Source organism: Archocentrus centrarchus, chromosome 15 (assembly GCF_007364275.1).
Source record: "Archocentrus centrarchus isolate MPI-CPG fArcCen1 chromosome 15, fArcCen1, whole genome shotgun sequence".
Lineage (NCBI taxonomy): Eukaryota > Metazoa > Chordata > Actinopteri > Cichliformes > Cichlidae > Archocentrus > Archocentrus centrarchus.
This window is the reverse complement of record NC_044360.1, coordinates 6,414,526-6,437,492: the sequence shown is the minus strand read 5'-3', so window position 1 is coordinate 6,437,492 and position 22,967 is coordinate 6,414,526. Positions and strand designations below refer to the sequence as shown.

Sequence of the window (22,967 nt, the reverse complement as noted above, 5' to 3'; positions counted from 1 at the left end):
GTTGCAGTCTGTCTTTGATTAAATTTGTTTTTAGCCCAGTGGCAGACACCACTACAGAGAACTGAGAAAGTATTTATTGTGATTTGCGTAGACTTATGAATTACTCCGAATCAGGTTGTGCCCTCTTGGGGTTCACAAAACACTCTGTGTCATTAGATATCTGTTCAAGTGCTTGTTAATGCACATATCAGCCATCTAAGACATTGTAAAGTATAACTAAATTTTTTTTGTTATAATAATGCATCTTGCTATAAATCTTATACCATTGGAACGCCTGTTTATTTCCCCTTAAATGGTGCCACATTTGTAACAAAAATGCATTTGTGGGGGGAGCAGCAGAGTTGAGGATGTGGGTAGTGCCCATGAAATGGATGATTGTTGGCTGAAGAATAGGATGCCCTCTGACAGCAGTGTGTGACCAAGCTGGTGACCAGCATGAGGAGGCTGTTGTGGCTGTGTATGGTTCTTCCACATGCTATTGAGGCCCCTGCTCTTCAAAAATACAGAAGACCCAATGCCACACATCTTGATGACAACCTCAAGCTCACCCTAGAAGAAGGAGGAAGGCCCCAGATGGAGTCCTCACGGCCAATGGGCAAGAGAACCAGAGGCAACATGAGCCAAGAACGGGTCCCCTGGCACCCGAGAACTGCCCAAAACCCAGGCACAACCCCCAAGGGAGCGGATCAGTAACCACACCAAAATGGTGGCCATGTGCCCCGGAACCAATAAGTAACCACATCCTAGGGGAGGCAGCAATGACCAGCAGGAAGTGGTAGGGAGCGTCAACCCCTAACCCTCCACAAGCATATCTCACAGGGGCCAAGGCTCAGCCATACACACACAGAGGTCAAAGTTTTGGTTTCCCCTTTTAATTTGGAATTTGTCTGTACAGTTTTTTTTCTTTGAAAGAAGTGAGTTTGTCAGGGTAACTTGACATAAGCGCACAATCAAGACTAGATTAAAGATGGTAATCAAGATTAAATATTGAGATATTTATGTGAAAAACAAGGAAATTAAGGAAAGAAAATAAAAACACCAGCACCTCCTGTGATAGTAGAGCTATAAAAGACCAAGTGGCAAAAACCAAAATGGTATGTTGATATTTTTCACTTTATTCCACATCTACAGAACTACAAATAAACAAAACAAACATACAAAAAAAAAAAAAAAAACCCTAACAAACAACAGACAGCAGAACTGAAAAATATTATACTAAAATAAATGTTCTGTCAGAGCTGCAAAAATAAATCAAGTTTTGGCTTACTGAAGCACAGGCACCAATATTACAGCTGTGATTATAATTTTTTTTTTAACTTAATGGAAGTGTTTACACCTAAAGTTGACGAAACAATCTTAAAGTACAACTAAAGCTGTGCTTGATTTAAAAACAACATATTTTGGAAAATCAAACAAAGCAAACTTTGCAACTATCCCATGAGTATTATTTGAAGTAGAAAAGACCTTAAGAAGTAGTTAAAATGAATGTCAGGCAAAATCAATCAATAAAACTTTCCAGTGAGGAAAATATCTTGCCTGCATTCAATAAACCGAGACAAAATTTAATGTTAACATTTAAGAGAACCCAATCACAGAAACCTCAAGTCAAACTGTCAAATATGGTAAAATAACTACTACTGTTCTTGATTTTACATAAGTGTAAAATACTAGAGCCCATCATGGTGAGGGCAGCAATCACAAACTGTAGAAATATAAGAAAAACAATACAAAAAACTCATTGTTCGTGACAAGAACAGCTTTGAGCATGACCCAACGAGTAACGAGGCAACACCAGCATTTTAAAATCAGCTCGACCTGTGTCTGCCCGTCCGTGCGTGAGGAAGACTGGGATAAAATTATCTGCCTCCATCGGGAAGGCCTCTACAGCGTGTTGAGCTCAATGAGTCTCCCGGCAAAGACGGCAAGCGTCCCAATGATGCACACAGCCATGAACACACAGAGCAGGATGTGATCCAAAACCATGGCAACAAACTTCCACTCCTCCGCCGCCTGCAATAAGATGAGATGTGGGAGACTTTTGACTTTGAACATTCACACATTTGGCATTGCTAGTGCTCAAAAAAAAAGAGTGCTGAGAGAAGCTTTTCAATGTAATTAATTAAATTGCTGAAAGATGTGAAAAATGAGATTGCCTGATGTTGTCTGGTTATCTGTCAGATAAGATTTTGTGGAGTATACTTATTGGTAGAAGATGAGAAAAATTGATACCACACTCATTGGTGCAGAAATGTCTAGTTTAGAATAGAGCAGCCAGTTAGCTTAGCTTGACCTATACATACAACACAGTATATTAAGTTAGTTTAATATGAAAACCAAAGTATAAACAACAAGTTGTAGTTTTTTGGTTAAACTGCATACTGGACTGTTTTTTCCCCCCCAAATGGTGTGACGTCCTGAATCCCACACTTGTTGCAACACTTACTGTCATTCTAAAGTTTCATTACTGAAATTAAACCATGATTGTCTGTTGAGCCATTTCTCATTCAGATGCAAATCCAGAGGAGTAACGTGAAATGTTTTGACTGTTGTGCATGCACTTGTAGATTCTTTTTTAGTTTTAGAGAAACACGGGAATAGCCGGTGAGCAGAATGCAGGCCTCTGAACTTCTAAGAACTTTGATGGACTGATTCATGCAGATGTTCTCTTACATTGCTAAATTCTTCATCTGACTTCATAGTCTCAGCGATGTACTTCACCCCCTCGATTGCGCTGCGAACATCAGGGTTTTTAACAATGGGAGACTGATAGGTGACAGTGGTCGGGGTGGGATTACCTACAGAGGAAAGAGCGAGGATGGTCGAGAAATTTAGGACAGACAGACTAATAATTCTTTCTGGAGTCAGCTGGCATTATCCCCGTTGCAAAGCTTATTTAAAACTGTTCAACAGCATTTAATAAAGGCAATAATAAAAGCTGGATTTCTGCTCTACTTGTCCTGTGTGAAAATGTTTTGTAAGATTTGCCATTTAGCCTCGCCTGAGATGTCAGAGATGTCCATGTCAGTAGGGAATAGCCTCTTCTGCCGAATCTCCTGACTGGGACGCTTCATTGTTGAGAAGAACATCATGTTGGGAATGATTTCAATGAAGACCTGAGATGCAGGGAGAGGAAATATTTATATTACAAGACTCATGAAACAGCAACAGCATTTCCCACATTATTACAAAGAAAAGAAAAAAACAAAAGAACAAAAACAAACCTTGCGGATCCACGCGGGCATGGTGTGCGTGCTCGGTGAGCGGTGATGTGTGTTGATGACGATGACAGTGATGATGATGGAGGCGATGACCATTACCATTGTGAAGAGCATGTATTTCCCTATAAGGGGAACAGCACTAGAAGTGGAGGGGATCAGCTCCACGATAACCAGCAGGAAGACAGTCAGAGACAGCAGGACGGAGATAGAGAGAGTCATCTTTTCACCTGCAGAGAAAGTGAACCACCTCTGATTCCCCTGTGTCTCAAAACTATTGTGCACATGGCTAACGTGCATACTTTGGATTCTGTTACCTATCAAGCTTGCACCTTACACATACCTGAGTCAGTAGGCAGGTAGAAGACCAGTCCGGTGAGAAAAGAGAACAGCATGCAGGGAATGATGACGTTGACGATGAAATAGAGAGGCAGCCGCAGCATCAGGAAATGGTAGGTAATGTCCAGGTATGGTGTGGTGGGACAGCAAGTGTAGTACACCCAGTGCTTCCAGCCCCTGTAGTCCTTTAACACCCATTCACCTGACTCCATGAAGTTACTGAGGTCAGGTCGGTCACTCTCCTAAAACACAGTGGCCCACAAACATTTTATATCATCCCCATTTTCATACATGATATGAATTCCTAGATTAATGTGAAAGATTTACACTCACTGGGTTGATTACAACCAGCAGGCCATCATATGTCCAGGTTCCCAGTTTCATGGTACAGTTCTGTAGGTCAAATGGGAAGTGAAGGACAACAATCTCACAGTAACTCTTAAAGATGGCTGGAGGGTTCCATATTATCTTGCCGGTGTACTCCAGCAGCACTTTAGTTTCATGGATGATGGCAAAGTCACCATCAGCACTGCAGAGAAGGAGGAGGAGGAGGGCAGAGGAAAGTCAAGCGTATGGGTGGAGCAGCAAGTAATTTAAAAAAAACTAATATAGGTATGTTTTTAACACAAAGAGCAATGAAAATATGTCTGTACTTGTTGTATAACACCAGGTCAGGTTTCCATATGTCGGATGAAGGAACTCTGATCTTTCTGATGCCTCCGTATTCATCGGGATTCCACTGCAAGTTTACGTCCACCCATTGCTGTGAGAGTGAAAAAGGAAATTTTTAGATCATTAATTTACTCATATTTAGCTGTGAACGTTTGAACGTTAAACAGGGTGACCAGATCAGCACTCCCACTTAGAGCTATCACGCATAATGCCTGCAGAAATCACTTGCAGTTACATTTGGACCTACCTGTCTGAGACGGACATTGCTGGTCACAATTTGGTTAACTTCATCCTGAGAAAAGACAGAAAGGTGGGTATGCGCACAGATGGAAACATTTTCACGACAACTTATTTTGTGATGGCTAATCGACATATCTATTATACATATTTATTTTTTGTTTTTTTCTGGCATCAACACACATTTGTTAGCAAGCACAGTAAAAATGATCCGAATTTAATGTTACTTTAGTGAGTGCAATAACACAGCAAACCCTTGCTTATTTCCCTAAAAAAACCCAACCCCCCCCCCCCCCCCGTTTCACCTGGCTTTGCGCATGCGCGCGCACGTTCTCCTCTGACATTTTCCCCCCTCGGTTTTGTTGTTAATGAGGAAAATTAGCGTTCATGCGTGAGGCTAAAACGGATTTAAATAAACTGAAGATCTGCACAACATTCACTATTTTATTTTTTTTAACATACGGACACACCTCGGTTAACACGTGGTAAGTTTTTATGGATATATTATTTTGGTTTGACACACAAAGCAGTACCCTCTTGACGTTAAGAACTTTTTTTTCCCCCGTCAGCACCACTAATACTAATTTGTTGTCCAGCTTGGGGTAAAACTAAACTGACAAGAGAAAATGAGAAGACCTTTCCAGCTCTTAGAAAGGAACAAAAATATATCAGGGGACCGGCCCAGACACTGTCAAACCTGGTCATCATCTTCGTGGACTTAATGGGCGCAGAAGGAGACCTACGCACAGTAAGAGCAGCCCATTTTTTTTTTGCAGTGTGCTTCTGCTGCTTCTTTGAGGGCACAGTGCCATCATGTGTGTTTATTATTATCCTGGTTCTTATGTCTTAAATTTAGCCATAGCTGGAGTAGTGAAGTACCTGTTCGCTGTCGTGCTGGGGTGTAACCTTAAGGTAGCAGCTTGTCACATTGTTGCGTGGTGCGTCTGTCCGAGTTCTAGCCCTGGTCTTCACAGCGTGTCTGCACCCCTCAGATCCCTGCTTGTTTGTGCATTATGTGTTTGGTTTGTTTGGCTGCCGTGCCATCAAATGCTTGTGACTGGTGTGTGTATGATTAAGTAACTGCTTGGGGGGTGTTATATGCGTTACAATATATTCTTTATTTGACATCATTTGGTTTCTTGAAGTGTTAACTAGTTTTTCAGACCTGCTTTGGTTCAGCAGGCTCACTCTGTTCCGACGAATTTACAATGAAACTTTCAAAATAAAAGCGACAAAGTTGGATTGTGATTTCCCACAAAATCGCAAAAACAGAAAGCTATTCTCTTATGTGGAGTTAAAAAGTTTTGGGTGGCTGAAATGGGACATGACGTAACTGCATGACGTATACTTGTTTATGTTTGGATACCAATTTCCCATTGACTTCATGCGGGCTGGTCAGGGACAACCAAAAGGTTGGATGTGGACTGCAGGCCTTGCAATGCCCAGGTCAGACTTGTATTAATCTGAAGTGTGTATTCACTATTTGAGTCATCTTCTGCAGAGATGTCAGTTTTCAAAATACATTCCATGCTACTGGTTTATACTGTAAGCTTTGAACAGGATGTGAGCAGCCCTTTCTCATTATTATTTAAGCAGCTGGCCGTGGGGGTCTGGTGAGTGAATTATTTTAGAGACAGTTAGTCCAATATTAAAGCAACAATTATTGCTCGACTTAGTTCTTGTACTGAAACTGCAGTTACAGTCAAAATGTCAAAGTCGAGAAAGAATACAGTAAAAACTCATTTCTTTAAAAAACGCAGACAGTGAGTCACAGACTTACCACACTTATAAGCTGTATCAGCTGCAATCCCACGGTAACCACTACAGCATCACTGAAGTGGTTAACAGGACGAACCACTTTGTTGTAACCGGTGAACAGTTGCTTCACCAGCCGAGTCTCATCGTTTGAGCAACATTCTGGACCTAGAGCAAACACAAGTACAGTCAGGCGGTCAGGGTGATTTTTCTTTAGCGTCTTCATTTATTCAGTCTCATGTTTGGAACATACAGAATAAGGATATCACACTTTGGTCAGGCTGTGTGATCGATAAATAGGTGGAAAATGGTTTAGGCCAGCGGTCCCCAAACTTTTTTGCACCACCGACCGGTTTAATGTTAGACAATATTTTCACAGGCCGGCCTTTAATGTGTGGCGGATAAATAAAACAAAATCAATGATACAACCATCATCAAAACTGTGATATTTTCTAAATATAATGAATGTGAATCCACTGTGTACTCGTATGCAACTTTATCAGCAGCGTCCTTGTAACATCGCACCACATGAGTAACATCGAGCCACTGAGCCACCTATCCGTCCAGTCCCCCCGCAAGCAGACCATGTGAGAAACCCTCACAGCAAAAAAAGACGGGAGCCCCGCGCAGGCCGGGGAGTACGCTCGGCAGCCAGTAACGATCCATCCGCAGGTTCATTTTTAGGTTAGACTCACCTTCAGCTGTGTTTACAATCTGGTCACCACCAACAAAAGATGGTTCCTCAGTGCAGCACAATGCAGAAAATACTTTCTGTAGCTCAGGAGGTAGAACAGGTCACCTACTAATTGGAAGGTTGGCGGTTCGATTCCGGGCTGCATCCATCTATGACTCAAGAGTGAGTCATAGATGGATGTAAGGCAGAGAATCTGCCCATTTTTCAAAATAAAACATCGTTCAGACACATAATAAATAAAATGGAAATAATGTAAGTTATTTATTCTTTCAGTGTGGCCCGGTACCAAATGACCTGAGGGTTGGGGGTTGGAGTCCTCTGGTATAGGCTGTTGAGGTATTCAATTTACAAATTGTCAGCTTTATTGTAAGAAATGCTACTTATAAACTATTGATTTTTGCACACTAACTTTTCACCACACAGTCATTAATAATTATGTGTCACTTTGACAACATTACAGTATAAGTAGAATATCTGGCAACCCAAGTGACTCCCATATCTTGAAAAATATTTTCTCTGAAATGACAGAGAAGCCATTTTCTGTCATTCAAGTAACCTGAAACCTTCAATTCAACACGGAGAAAGCAAAGAGAGAGCTAGAGTGCATATGGACGAGAGAAACAGAGGCAGGGATGGGCAGATGCAAACAGATGAACGTCAATCAAATAATCACCATTTTATACTAGCGAAAAGCCTCTGCACTCAATGTACTGTAAACTGTTTAACGCTGCAGTCACATCTGCTTCTATAAGTCCTTCGTAAACTTTCTGAATATTAAGATGTTGGGAATACCAGCCCTGGCTACTCCAGTTGACATTAAGCCTGGATTATATACCCATGGAGTGCATGAATTATCCTATGGCTTTGAGACGTGCAAGACAAATGATGCACTACAGACCACTTCACTCTATACCAGCTTTATTTAAAAATTCTAATGAGCTAGAAACAAACAAAAAAAAGACTAACCGTAACGACACTCAGAGAGCATAGACGTCCCGTGCTTTTCCTGTCCACTGGCCTGGTAGTTTTCTCAACCATCAAACCAGTAGATGTTAGATTTGTTATTGTGCACACAAGGCACACAACGAAATGATTGTTCCGGATCACTCATCCATAGACGAGCATCTGCGGTCATGCAGCCAGAGACCAGCACTACCGTTAGGCAATGTGGTTGCGCAGGGACAGGCTCGAACCAGCAACCTTCCGGCTGCAAGGCGAGCGCCTACCCACTACCCACTGCCACTAAATAATAGGAGTTATTAAAGTTTTGTATGTTTCAATTTTCCTGATTTTCATTTAACTTTACATTTTTGTTTTAAATTCAGTTTACTTTCAGTTAGTTATAAGAATGATTTTACTCACTTCTAGTGGTAGTGTTAGTTTTAATTTTTGTTCTATATCACTGGCATCCGTCAATGTGTAAGACATAAAGTATATAAGCACTTTTTATGAAGTACTTTTTAAATTTAGTTACTTTTGTGAGCGTCTATCATTTTATTTATTTATTTACTTTAACCTTTACCAAGGCTCTGCCATTCAAAAAGACGATAAATAGTGTGAACTCTGATGCAGGAGACAGGATTTAAATTTAGGGCAACTTCAATACTAAAGATTCTTCCAAAACAACCAAACTACAACTATGCAGAATAAAACAAAACACAGTGCACAAGAGACAAGCAAAACAAAACGGGTAATAACGCCAAACAGAGATGGAGACTTGACAGACAGTTCTGTGAGTCAGGTGACAGCTTTTGCATGGCGCTTGGGGAATCTGCTGGCTGGCAACACTGAACTGAGTGAGCTAGGATCTTGTTTCATTTGGCCAGCATGAGCAATCTCTCACATACATACTTTCTCTCTCATACACACACACACCCTCTGTCTCACACATATATAATTTCCTTGCTGTGTTTCTTTTCATGATATCTCTGGGCGCTATTCCAGGAAGTAATGTTCTACATACTCTAAGTTTAAAAACAAGCTCTAAGTTGATCAACTCTGAGTTTCCCGTTCCAGAACAGCTGATCAGATTTAGTTCAATCAACCCTGAGTATGTCCACCCTGAGTTAACGCGTGCGTGAGGAAAGAGCCATCATCAATGGAGCGCTGATACCAGGATTCAACATGGCAATGGGTAAATAAAGAACTGAGCCTCCATTTTAATCCAGTGGATTGAGGATTATATGTATCGGTGTGGGCATGAAGAGCCACTTTAGTCAGCGTGGCCCACTATATCATAGGCAGCATGCTGCATTTGGCTGCAACCAGATGGACACAATGCAGGAGACAGAAAGTGAAGATAAAAATGTGGAGAAACAGCTCAGACTGAGTTTACTGTGTGTTAGAGACTGAGACAGCAGCAGACCCCGGGGGCAAAGCTGCCCTCAGGTAAGTATTTTTTATTTAATAAAAATGTTTGCTGCAGTTTATGACAGTTCAGTTTATGACCATTTAATTGCTTAAATAATAATTATTCAGTAAAACTGTAATGTATTGAGGAATAGCAACCTCACGTTATTCATTATTTCTGTCATTACTGGATAAAAATGAATAATGAGATTTAGAGAAAAACTGCTTTAATGTTTCCCAGTTTAACTGTTTCCAATCTGATCTAAGATCAGCTTCACTGATGGAGGACGGCTCTCTGACAGCCACAGCAGAGATGTTTCACTGAGTTGCTATTAAAGGTCAGAGTTTATAGTTTCATATTAAGCTGAAAACATGCAGGGCAGCTTTCTAAGTCTGTAATGGATGTAAAGTTTTGTAAATACAGCAAATGCGATAGAAGAAATGTCTCAGCTTTATAGGTTTTAAATATTTCAGTGCAGGTTTGGGAGGATGAGCCATTTTAATTAAAGAATGCAGATTGTATCAGGAAAATGAAGCCATCATGAATGGATCTGGACTGGATGAGCTGGGAAATGACTGGAGCCTGAAATGGATCTGGGCCTGATCCGGTCTGAACCCATGATCCTGATCTGTTTGGATCCTCCTGCTGTGCAGGTGGTCTCGGACATTTTCACTCAAACATTCACATCATCTCCAATATCCAGACATTTTTTTTTTTTTGTTGACCAGTGTGATCGATCATTGATCAGTGTGCTCTGTGTCCAAAGCTTCATACAGATCAGTGTGACGTAAACAGCTGCACTCATAATTCTGTGACATAATCGCTGTGTCCATCCTTACAGCCTGTTGACTGTTAAAGCTTCATGTTGCGTACAACAAATAACAAACCAACGTCTAACTGTCATTTCAGTGCTTGTAGAAGCATACTGTGAATGAGGAAATTAATCAGAGTGTCAGGTGTGATCTTGATTTTAGATTTTTTCTGTAAAACATATGTACGTTTTTTGTTTTGTTTTTAGCCTTTATTTAATGAGGAAGTTCATTGACATAAAAATCTTTTGCAGGCAAGACCTTGTCAAGAAATCAGACAATTTCAAGGCTACGAAGATAATTAAATCAAACATAACAGATAACAAAGGTACCCCTAAAGAGCTCCGGCAATAAAACGTTGGTGCACTTTGAAAAAAAGCTGTGATGGATCTTTACCTCCAGTCTGTTCCTTTACCACTGGCGCAGGAAGCTGATGTGAGGTGGACAGAGGCGGCTGCATGTCACTGTTGATCATGTTCCACACCTGTTGCCTCATCTCTTCTGCAGACACACACAGATCCGTCAGACAAACCTGGTCACATTTATTCAGTTTCCCCCACCGCTAGCTTCCACTGACAAAATCGGTTTCATATAAAGTACTTAGAAATATGCTCACAGGAGGAGTGAAGCGCAAACCAAGCAAGTTAACAGATCAGACTCAGTTTTCTTTTCTGAACACACAAAACAAATTCACCAGATAAAACAGTCAGTTTTCAGTTTTTGTTTAGTGTCAGGGAGGCAAGGAGAGAAATGTGCAAAGAGTGAGATCTCAAGGGCACCCAATTCATTTTAAACGTGGCATGAAAAAAAAAATCACTATCAAAGCCTGCTTTTCTTATTTAAACAATCTGAACCAGTGGTTTAAGGAATTTTAATAGTATGTTAATGTAAACATTATAATGAGGTTCCATTTTAGCCTCACAGGGGAATTGATTGGTGGAATAAATTCTAACCACCCAGCAGCTGGGCAGTCAACTTTTCCACAATACTGTACCACACATCTGACATTGGGTATGTTGTTCCTGCCTTTTGAAACACCTAAGTAAGACATATGCGACATATTTATTATAAAAATATAAATTTCCCCTCCTGCTTACAAGGACAGGTCAAAAAGTTCTAGGATATGGAATATAAATAAACGAATCAAAACATGCCCTGACTTGAATTTGGGAACGCTCCCCTTCAAGGTTGTCTTCATGTTTGCGTTGAGACCATATTAAGCACAGGATGGCTGGATTTCTGCCTGGAATTCCCCTTTATTGCACTTGTGCATCTGTGATGAGTGCTGGATCTCCTTCTGTTTCAAAATGATCCTTTAACTTGATTTTTAGATTTTTTAAATTATTTATTTAAGTAAATAATGATGACAAGGGGGATTTTATTTATTTATTCATTTGTGTTATTGTTCACATAAGTGTATGTGTATTATGGCAATGCCAGAGCTGACAGACAGGAGACCAAAAAAAGTGTCAAACATGCACACATGGGACAAAGTGGCTCACAAAAGAGTCCAATCTGACCCACTTGATGGCTTTGCAAAGTGTGATTGTTGCAGACAAGAAGGACACAAATGTGTTACAGATCATTACAGACCAAAACCCCCCCCTTAAGCTTTTTTTTACTCTGTTTCTTTGTTTTTATGACTGTAGGGTTTCTTTGTAATGAGAGAAAATGATTGATGTGAAACACCTGAAACATTTTGTTAATTCCACATTTATTTTTCCTGAGATATCGCAGGCTGTTCAGTGTTTATTTCAAATACATAATGTTTATCTTTAAAGGTTACAGTGGTTTTACTGGTCTGATCAATTTAGAATCAAAGTGGTCTGATTATGAACTAGAATGAATTTGACACCCCTGATCTGGGGTGGGGGTGGTGGTGGTGGTGGGGTTAGACAAATTGAAATTGGGTAAGGCTTTTGACCTTCAAAATAATAAGATAAAAAACAAAACAATTACTTAAAACTGTTTTAGTGATGAGAATAAACATATTTAACAAATCTTTCACAATTAGTTTAATGCAGCTACTTTTCTTTTAAAGTTTGTAGCAGTGATGCGCCCCCATGCCTTCTTTAATCTCATTGGCCCTGGAGATGTGAGGTAGTTTGAACTGTTCTAAATTAGCCATCAAAAACCACACTCACTGCTGTCCACACTCTTAAAAGATGATGATGAAAAGGGTAAATTTGATATATAAAACACTTAAAAATATAACCCCTTCCTGCACAGATGAGTCATCTCCTAACTGAAGTTAACAAAGCTTTTCTTGTTTAGGTGTATCGCAGATTTGTTCTACCTATGACTGACCAGGGAGGTTGCTCCAGGTGTGGTTGAAGTCTCTGAGTGCCTGTTCGGACTCCTCCTGGGCCAGCTCTTTGTACAACTGCGGGCTCATCTGCTTGGCCAAGTTGAGGATCAGCCTCTGAAAATCCCTCTGGGACATATCTCCTGCAGAGGGAGAGAAGAAGAGGGGGCAGGGCTATTACGTGTGTTCTGCAGTGTTCGTGAACTTTGAGGAAACATATGGAGTTGTAGAAAAAGTGATTTTAAAAAAACAAACAAAATGCAAATCTATTTAATGTTCTTTATCAGAAGCAACAGTATATTGGATCTCTTTTTCACCGACAAATCAGTGCAACTGTGTTGGACTTGAGTAGAAATCCCTAATGAATATAACCATTATTTGCAGCTTTGCTGTCAGGTTGGAGGTTATATCTGGCTGTCCAGACCTTATATGTAGTGAAGACTTTGACAAATGAGTATCAAAGACTACAATCCCAAACCCAATATCTAACCAAATGGGAAATGCAGTCAAACCAAGCATCAGAAAACTAAGCAAACACATGAGCTTCCAAAACCTGCAGTTCCTCTGATGTCCACTTGAGGGTGGCTTCAGAAGTAGGTCGGTCCACATTTTGATATTACAGTAGTCCCTCAATTATCGTGGGGGTTACGTTCCAGAGACCCCTGCAATAGGTGAAAATCCACGAAGTAGCGATGTTATATTTATTATTTATATATATTTTAAGGCTTTATAAACCCTTCCCACACTCCTGACTACAACTTAAATGATGAATTATGTAGCTGTGCAGTACTGATGGCGATGAAGGTGGTGCCGTATCTTTGCCCTTGGCCGTTACTTCTATTTCTGCTAAAGGCGTAGGTGTAACTGATCTCTTCATCCGAGTGATGCACATAGTTATGGGTGTTACAGAAATACCTATACACCGCAAAATCCAACAATATAATGAAAAATCTGCGAAACAGAATTAGTAATATTTTTTAAAAAAATGCGTGATATAGTGAAGCCGCAATAAGTGAACTGCAATATAGTGAGGGACCACTGTACAGTAAACCCAACCTTTCATCTTTTGGGTATAAACTGTCAACAGTTCATAATTTTATTTATTGGATATTTGGTGGAATTTTATCATAATTAGTATGTGAATATTTGAGATATACAAAAAAAAAAAAAAAGTGTTTTTTTAAGGTCACAGTGACCTTTGAGCACCAAAAGCTAATCAGCTCATCTTTGCGTCCAAGTGAACATTCATGCTAAATTTAAAAAAATCCCATCAAGGTATCAGGAGAAAAAGTTGGACCACAGAACATAAAAATCCTATCACTCCTCAGGACCCTTTGGAGGGAACATAGCTAGTTGTACATAAAGATGTTAAAACTTAAATAGCAAAGTGGTGCTTATTTATGAATAGTTACATGTATATCAGCCACTGCTACATTTTACTTTTGAAATATCAGGTAAAATTGGTATATTTTCAATGCATGAATTTTACTTGAAATTGAGTATTTTTCTTTAATTATATTTGTACTTTTATAGGCTGTATTTCAGTATTTGTTCTGTGTTTATAATGAAGCTGCAGTTTCACTGAAGCCATATATAAACACAGAATATCAGGACAAATTGATACAGATTCATTAATCGGCGCATGTTGCTTAAATTCCTTTTTCTTTGCATATTCTTCCTTGGTGCTGTGTGACAGACAGGAAAACAGAGATGGGGATTACTGTGAAGGCGGTCAATGTGTATGGGGCTGTGCCAGATTGTCAGTATCAACAGGTAGAGGGGGGGAAAGGACATAATCTGGGGAAATAAAACATGGAAATAAAAAACTAAATCCTTTATCTACCGCAGCAAACAGCATCCAGCCATCCATCATCCCTCATCCCTCACTGAGTTAATGCTGTATGGAGGTAAATCTGCACTAATCCCTTTTGGGCTCACATGCAGACGTCCCCATTCACTTTGTTCAGCCCTCCAGCTGTAATACATCCGACAGGATGTCAGAAAATAAGAAGTGTCAACATGAACAGCCCAGCCTGAACTTTTCTGACCCTGAGCTGGCAAATAATGAGTTTTACACATTTGAATTTTAACAGTTTTTGTTGGATTGATATACAGAAGATAAAGGAAAGGCCAGTTTACCTACATCACCTATGAAGAGAGACAGGCTTTTATTTTGAAATGGCTTCACAGAGTGGCACCTGTTCCCCTTTTAATTTACTTTTTGGATAAATGAATTTATGTTCAATTTTACAGTCATTTTAACTCAAAGTATCAACACTAAGGAAAACTTGGAAAAACAGTCAGTGCTCCAGACATTATAGGTTTTACCAAATGGTTCTGGATGGACACTAAGCAGAGATGTTTTGCACTTTGTCTGTTGAACTTTAATAGCTGGAGAGTTAAAAACACTCAGAAGTGCCTCATTTTTCTGTAATTATTCTTGTAAACCCTCATTAATGAGAACAATGGTCACATCTGTTTGGCAAATAACTGCAGTGAATTTATGAGCGTGCGCACACGCTGATCATTAAAACCTCACTGATGAGGTTTTAATGATGCTGCTGCCCAGTTATTTATCTGGGCTGATGAAATAATTTCCTTCTTGCAGCAGCTGGTTTGTTAAACAGGAAACTCTGTTTTTCTGTTGAGGTTTTTGTTCTAGGAGTGGTTTCAGTCCTGACTAATATTTCATAATTGCAGCAACTTCAGATTTACCATTTGAGGAATATTTTCAGGATATGCTTAGCGTAGACTAGGAGTTTGTTAAAGCAGCTAGTAAGATGCACCTATAAAGCTCACTTATTAACAGATTATATATTATTTGTATAAACCGCAGAATTAAGCAGTGCACTAAAATTGTTTGCTCTGTTTGTCCAGTACAGAGGTCAGCAACCTTTACTGTCAGAAAAGACAGAACATATTTGAGCCCCATAAAGATGTATAAATTAGACTCAACATTACTAATAGGTATAAATAATTAAAATCTTTTACCACATGTAATTATTTGATACTTTAACGTTACATTTTCATTACAATAATACCAATATTTTGTTGTGTTAATTAAATTATTGACCTAAAAAAATTAAAATAATTTCTTTACTTATTACCAAGAAAATAGAACAATTATATTATTTGAATTGGAGAAGAAAAATATCTGTAACCATGTTTGGGCTAACTTTGAAATACAGAATCTGTAAACTATACAGGTTACTTTGAGTCCTACATTTGATAGTAAAAATAAAACAAAGACTAATAGCTTTAAAAATGACAAAAATGAAAGAGAAAAAAAAAAATAGTTCAGTTTCCAGCTGCAGAAAGACCGGTCGGTGGCCTCCTGGCAGCCTCTGGTTACTAGGGAAAAATGTGTATTCCCTGAACAGTTGGTGAGTGGTTGTTGGAAGTTAATGGCTGTTCTTGGGTGAATCTGGTTGCCAAGAGTGTGCTGCACCAAAAACCTCCCTTTGGCTTTGGTCCTTAGCCTGTTGCTGTGGTTGCCTGTAGTTTGCATGGAGAACGCTGACTTGTCTGCAAACACTCATCAAGTAACCACACAAATCACAGGCAATTGTGGCAATATGTTAGTATCAATTTCACCTGGAGACAGCAAGCAACCTCCAGCAACCAGTCACCAACTGGTCAGGGAATGCATGTTTTGTTTTTTCTCAGCGAGCAGCAATTGCCAGACAGTCACCAACTGGCCTCTAGGCTTGTTTGACTGGGGACTAAACCAGCAGTTCTGGTGAACACAAAGAAATCTGTCCACAAACTGTGAAATTCTCTAATTTCCTTGATAGCTAGAGGACTCAGGATGAACAGTTTATCTGTATACATCCATGCTAATCAGTGATACTGTGGTTCAGCAAATATAAAAAAATTATACGCCAGGTGATAAATGGGAGAGTGTCAAACACATATTAAAATATTTTATTTTTTATTTTGTTGTATAGGCAACACATTTTTACAACTGCCAAATTTGAAGAATCCCTTCCAGCAATAACAAATAAAAATTATAATTTCATTTTCATGTTGATATTGATCAATTATTTATTTTTTTTTGTCAAAGCCACAGGGAGAAACTGGAGATGGACAAAAGAACCACAGTTTTGTGTCCCTTAGCCCAGTAAGTCCAACTACAGGATGAATGAATGAGTGAATATCTTTATTAGTCCCGCAATGGGGAAATTACAGTTAATGGAACACCCAACCAAGGATGAGTCCAAAGGATCAATACCACAGTGTAAAAGTACTCCAAAACAGGTTAAATCTCATTGTACATCCTGTATAATGACAATAGAGGCATTCTATTCTATTCTATTCTATTCTAAAGACATTCAGTTCATGTAGAGCTTCACTTCGTGGTATTTGTAAGAAAAAAATAGAAAACCCTTTGTTATTAGCAAGGCCACATGATTTATTATTTTTTTTAATTATGTTAAATTCTCTTTATTGTGGTATCAAAAACAATTAAAGATAAATTTGAGGCTTTTCGAATTTTTAAAATGTGATTAACTTGATGTTTGATTTGTAAATAGGGCAATCACACAGATTGTGCTTTAGGATGGGCATCCTTTGTGTAAAAAAAAAAAGAAAAAATCCCCACTCGTCCTGTGGGCAGTCTTAGCTGTTACTAGGACTGCGCTCTTCTGGACAGGGATCTTGAATGTTACTCTGCTGGAGCCACTCTCCCGGTTTGGGGGTTAATGCTCCGAGTGTTCCGATTATCACAGGGACCACTGTCACCTTCACTGTTACCTTCACCTTCCACATCCTCTCTAGCTCTTCTCTCAGTCCTTGGCATTTCTCGAACTTCTCAAACTTCTTGTGTGCCTTCTTCTTGATGTTGCCATCACTTGATATTGCTACATCTATCACTATGGCTTTCTTCCTCTTCTTGTCCACCACTAATATGTCCGGCTGGTTAGCTATCACCAGTTTGTCTGTCTATATCTTGAAGTCCCACAGGACCTTGGCTCTGTCATTCTCAATGCAATTCTGCAATGTAGCCTTCTGGTAGTGGAATCCCCTCAGTTCTGACTACCTTCCCTCTATTTGTTACCATCCAACTACACTTCTCCAGTCTGAATGACATTCCAGTGTCACTGCTGTAGGTTCTAGTGGTGTGGATTAGTGAAACGATGTCTCGTCAACTCCTGGCATAGAGCTTGATGTCATCCATGTAACCTTCTTAATAATCTGGCAGAGGGGGGTTCGGACCTATGCAGAACAGCAGTGGGGACAGAGCATCTCCTTGGTAAATCCCCCACTTCATGGTGACTTGTGCAAGTGGCTTGAAGTTGGCCTCTAGTGTTGCTCTCCACATCCACAATAAGGTCCTGTTGATCTTGTATAGTTCTAGGCATTCCAAGATCCAAGTGAGAGGCATTGAGTCATAGGCTTTCTTGTAGACAATAGGCAGTGCACAGGTTGGTCAGTCTAGTCTTACAGTGTCAAGTGACTGCTCTATCTACCAGTAGCTAGTGTTTTGCTGTTGAGGTCCTGTTGATCTTGTTCAGTTCTATGCATAGTTTCCATATAAATTTGTACATCTCTTTGTGTGCTTCTAAGCAGATTTACAGACACTAACACATTGAATTTAAGCATAATGTTTGTGTGTGCATATCTGATGGTTCTTTGGCTCTGTTTAACTTTTGCTCCAGCCCTGTTAAGACTCAAGGAATTGATGAGACATCAGGAAACTGCTTGTTTTAGACATTATTGTCATGTTGTGACTTTCCTGAACACTGCTGCCTGTAGAGGGCACCAGTGAAGCTTTAGACTATGGACTGAGGGTTTGTCTCGAGTTAAAACTTGACAAACCAAACTTGTGTGATGTCATTACTGAATGTCTTCACCTCTGACCCAACAGCAGCCAATGTCACATGTGATCATTTTCATTTAACAGCCATGACAGGAAACATTGCCTGAAACAAATGAAATCCAAGATTAAACCCCCCCCCACCCATTGTTCATCTATTTTAAGTTTTACCTAACAAGAACTCAGTTTTAGGCTAAAAATAATAATCTGTCCAGTGAGGACCAAAATGAATCTCCACAATGTGATTGATTTATGTACCCACAACATTAGTAATACAAGAACATGCACAGATCAATAGCTGAATGTAGATGGATAAACATCACTAATACACAGTAAAACTATACTGTAATGCAACAACACACACACATTTCTGACACACAAAGCAGAGCTTGGAGGGCAGTCAGTTTGAGTCAGACTCATAAGTGTGTGTGTGTGTGTGTGTGTGTGTGTGTGTGTGTGTGTGTGTGTGTGTGTGTGTGTGTGTGTGTAAGTAGAATTATATAAAAGTTCTGGTTTCCTTAGGGTCCTTACAGGGCTTCATTTGAGATCTTTGTCAAAGATCAGTATAATGAGTGTGGTGTTGTCTAGTGTACTGATATTCATTTTGCTGGCTGTCTGCCATTAGCGGTGCCTGTTGCTGTCTGTATGTCCTCTGTCTGTTGCACTGAGAGCAAGCTTTGATCTGACCACGTACAAAAATAGAAGAGGTGGGACATGGGAGCCACTTGGAGCTGTCAGTTATTACCCGTACTCGCTTCATATTTTCACATGATTTAGACCAGCCACTGCAAAATAAAACCAAGTCTTTCCATTTACTGCTATTTTATAACTGAGTACAAAAAATACCAGACATGGTCTTTGACATTAAAATCAATTTCATAAGTTCATGATGATGATGTTGATGGAATTAAACTTTTGAACAGATATCGCTAATATGAGGCATGGGATACAGGAGGAGCAGAGAACTGCTGTTGGGGAAAATTAATACATTACTACTGTGACTGTGAATTTGAGCAGGAGTTTTAAAAGACAGTCAGGTGGCCAGTTAGCCTTAAACTAGTTAACCTGTCTGCTTTGCTTTGAATGTTTTTGGCCTCCAGGTAATGGATATTAATTGTGCCATTCAGTTAAACATAGCTGAACTGATAAGGTTTGTCTGTGAAAACAGCCACACATTTTCTGTAACAGCCAAACTGTCTTTAGGCTGCACCGTCTTTTCTTTTTGTTTGTCCCACAGAATTGGATCCGATTTATGGGGCAGCTGGGTTGGAGTGTGGGTGTGAGACACCGGTGCTTTCTTTTAAATTAATTATTTAACCCCATATTTAAGGTGCTTCTCTGTAAATATTTTATTTGACAAGGACTTTGTGACAAATAAAAAAATAGAGCAATATATTCAGCAGCCTCTCCAATGGGGTCAACTTGAAAGAAAGCCAGATGTGAAATTTAAAAGAAAGATCAGAGGTCAAATGTGATTAAAAAGTGTTTGGTCGAATATTTCTTTGTTGTAACAGTGATACCAGTATCATTTCCTAAATGTTACCAATATGAACAAAGGCAGTAGAATTTTGAACATTGTTTTAACGATAATATACATTTTTTTTAAAAGTTTAACCTTCTTTGACCTTGAAGAAGAGGTCAGAGGTCCAAAATAACGATATTTAGATTCCATGTATATTATTCCCTACATGCTTATATGTTGTCAGTACAAACAATGGCAGTAAGAAACAAAGGAAATCTTTTAGCTCTATACAGCATTATTATCACTTTTACCTTCAGATAAATCTGTTAACCTTGAAGGAAAGGTCAGAGGTCAAATCTGACGCATTTTAAATCTTTATATGATACTTCCTATGTTGACAATACACACATTTGTAAGAATCGTAGTTTCTAAGTTATAAATATTAAGCTGACTTTGAAGATCTTGGTGGCCAAATAATTTAATGGATTTTAATGGATCGTTAATGTGACCCAACTCTACACACTTACAAAAGTTTATCAGAATTCATTCAAAACTTTTTAAATGGTTGTGTTTACAGGCAGAATGGCACGAATGCATGCAAATGCTAGCAGAAACAGAACCTCCTTGGTGACTTGCAATCATAGCAATCTGTTTTTATTTACATTTTACTGAAAGCCACAACTTTTTTGTTAAACAAGGGATTTAGGATTGCTCAATTTGTTTTTCATAGCCCTTCACATAGTGAAACATGTTTCCAGGATCAGTGCATGAATGAAATTTTTAATATTTCAACTTATCTCTGCTTCTTTTTAGTACTCTATGGTACTTTCACAAGTGTCATGACAGTGTAGAATATAGTTTAATGTCATCTGAACATCTAATTCTAACTATATTTGTTAAACCAGAGTCACATTTTTAGGTTTGAAATACGTCTATAACCTCCAGGTAAATATGTTTCAAGGCACACTCATAACATCTGGGAATAAAAACTCTTGAAATGATTTATGAGAACCCATTTTTATTTCACATCTGCAGCGATGCAGATAATATCCAACTGGTGGCTTACAGGCTGCATCCATTCATCCTGACATACCACCCCTATCTGGCCTTCACATCAATTTGTCATCTCTGCATTTTATGAAATCTGTCACTATGGGTCACTAAATCAAAATGGAAAGGAAAAAAAAATGTGATTCCTGCATGAAGTTATTAGAGTGGTGGACACACTCAGTTCTTATGTACATGGAGCTAAGAAATAAACAGATTCAGTGAGAAGAATGGAAAAATCATGAAGGCATAATTTAAATCAAAGACCAAAGATTATGAACTTAGCACAAAAAGTAAGAAAATTTGTGTTTGGTCAGTTACTTTGTTGTAACAATGCTTCTTATAAGGCACAACCCTAGTTTCAAAAGATAGAAAACAGTTTCAGAATGAGTTAATTTTATTCATTCCAGCTGTACCACACACTCGCCTTTTCAGAGGTTCTAAGCTTGTATATATTTGTACATATTATCATCTAAATATTATCTCCTTAGGTTTTATTGTAACTCCGAAGTGCTATTTTATGTATGATCAATACAGAGGACACGCTTGTGTTTGATCGTTCTGACTGATTTTTATTTAACGCTAATCTTAAATCGTGTGTTCTTTGAGATAAAGGTGTACTGCTTCAAGGCAGCTGCTGAGGTGATTTGATGCCAAATAGAACTGGTCCTGTTTTTTTGGGGGTTTTTTTGTGTGTGTTTTTTGTGTGTTTGTGTGTGTGTGTGTGTGTGCCCCCCCCCCCCCCCCCCCCCCATTTTCTTTTCACTGCGTACCAGATAAGCCAGTCATATTACATCTTTCATCTTACTTTCAAAATAGTATGTGAAGCAAATGATATGTTGTGTATTCATTTGTAAGGGATGAGTGGATGAAAATGGCCATACGCTTCATGAGCAAAATATTAGCATAAACACCAGAGGAATTGATTTTAAAATCCAGAGATGATCAAAGCTTAAAAACCTCCAAGGTGTTTTCTATTTTGGCACTTAAGGCCTGGTTATTAGACTGTGTAGTACTCGAAAGGTCACAGTTTTAAGTACACCAGGAAACAGTGTGTTGATTAACAAGTATGTGTCACGTTAAATGTCCTTGGGCAAAGGCACTAAATGCATACCTGCTCAATGATAAGTATACAGTCTTGAATGCGTAAGGAATGCTCACAATGCCGGGGTGCTTTTTTTGTGGGAATAGGATATCTCAAGGACAAATGAAAAGACGTCATTTAAAAACAGTGCTTTACATGTAAAGCAAAAAACTGACTAGCTAAAATCAGCTGCTCCTCTCTGGTTGTTTTAAACTATAAATAGTTTCTTTCTGCTTCATTAAAAAAAAAAAAATTATACTAATATAGAGAAGTACTGGTTATACTGTTGTATGGAATTTTATTAACATTGCTTAACTTAGTTTTTGTAACTCTTTAATTTTGGTTTCACAGCCATGTGTCAGTTTCCTGAGCATGGACACTTGACAAAGTAGTTCAATCTCTGGAGAGAGGAGAACATAATTTACAGAAGAGTAACATTTCACAACAAACAAAGCACTTGGCAGCTATTATCGAATGCAAAACAGTGGGCTACTTATTAAAAGACAGCTTGGAGATGCTTTTCTAAATCATATATTGGTTACATTTCAGCTACAGCAAGCTTAAACATAACCAATATTATTGAAATATCAACATACCCAGAGGAATACTTACCGTAACATATACAGAGAATGGATGCCAGCAAGATCTGGACCTTTGGAACATTCATATTTCCACCAGATATTTACAGAAACAGCCTCGATTTCCACACCATCCGTTTGGTAACGTGTTGTTAAGCCGTTATCAGGTCAGAACCAAACCTAACTTTGCATGGACACTGAAATATGCACTAATGCTGGAGCAGTCACCTTAGAGCTGAAGAGAGTTGTGGGACGGTGGATCATCCAGTATGTGAGCTCATGTTTCTTGTCGGTAACTCCACTTCCCCCACCCAACAAAATCCCAACCTCTCTGCACGTGTCAAAGTAGATGAGACAGCTGGGGCTCTGTGTGTGTGTGTGTGTGTGTGTGTGTGTGTGTGTGTGTGTTGGAGATATACACAAACCAACACAATCATCATTTTCACTCATGGAATCAATGCTGCATCTTTCTTTGTCTCTGACTGTTCTCTGCTCCTCTGTTTCTATGACAGACAGCTTGGGTCAAATCAGTGAAGACAAACACACCAACACTTCAGGAGACAGAGACAGGAAGGCCAACAGGGGGACAGCTGATAGCTGTCACT

General features: G+C 39.1%; 1 protein-coding gene across 2 annotated transcripts; it reads right to left on the bottom strand.

The window, feature by feature from the left end:
• Positions 1 to 1,187: 1,187 nt before the first annotated feature.
• Positions 1,188 to 22,669, bottom strand: LOC115793104 (acetylcholine receptor subunit alpha). Of its 2 annotated transcripts, none has more exons than XM_030747869.1 (12): positions 22,591 to 22,669; positions 12,379 to 12,519; positions 10,468 to 10,572; positions 6,244 to 6,386; positions 4,474 to 4,518; positions 4,208 to 4,317; positions 3,888 to 4,083; positions 3,559 to 3,796; positions 3,222 to 3,445; positions 2,999 to 3,113; positions 2,671 to 2,795; positions 1,188 to 2,010 (listed from the first exon to the last, which is right to left on the bottom strand). In XM_030747869.1, the coding sequence occupies exons 2-12, from the start codon at positions 12,512 to 12,514 to the stop codon at positions 1,882 to 1,884; spliced, it is 1,566 nt and encodes a 521-aa protein (XP_030603729.1). In that variant the 5' UTR covers positions 12,515 to 12,519; positions 22,591 to 22,669; the 3' UTR covers positions 1,188 to 1,881. The 2 variants fall into 2 exon arrangements, with proteins under 2 accessions (XP_030603729.1, XP_030603728.1); XM_030747868.1 differs by having other exon boundaries at positions 22,397 to 22,622.
• Between the last annotated feature and the right edge of the window lie 298 nt (positions 22,670 to 22,967).

Coding starts and splice junctions, on each gene's coding strand:
- LOC115793104 (XM_030747868.1), bottom strand. CDS start 22,451: ATGAATGTTCCAAAGGTCCAGATCTTGCTGGCATCCATTCTCTGTATA. Junction 4,084..4,207: donor GACCTGGTGTTATACAACAA/GTACAGACATAT, acceptor CCTTCTCTGCAG/TGCTGATGGTGACTTTGCCA. Junction 3,446..3,558: donor CTACCTGCCTACTGACTCAG/GTATGTGTAAGG, acceptor CTTTCTCTGCAG/GTGAAAAGATGACTCTCTCT.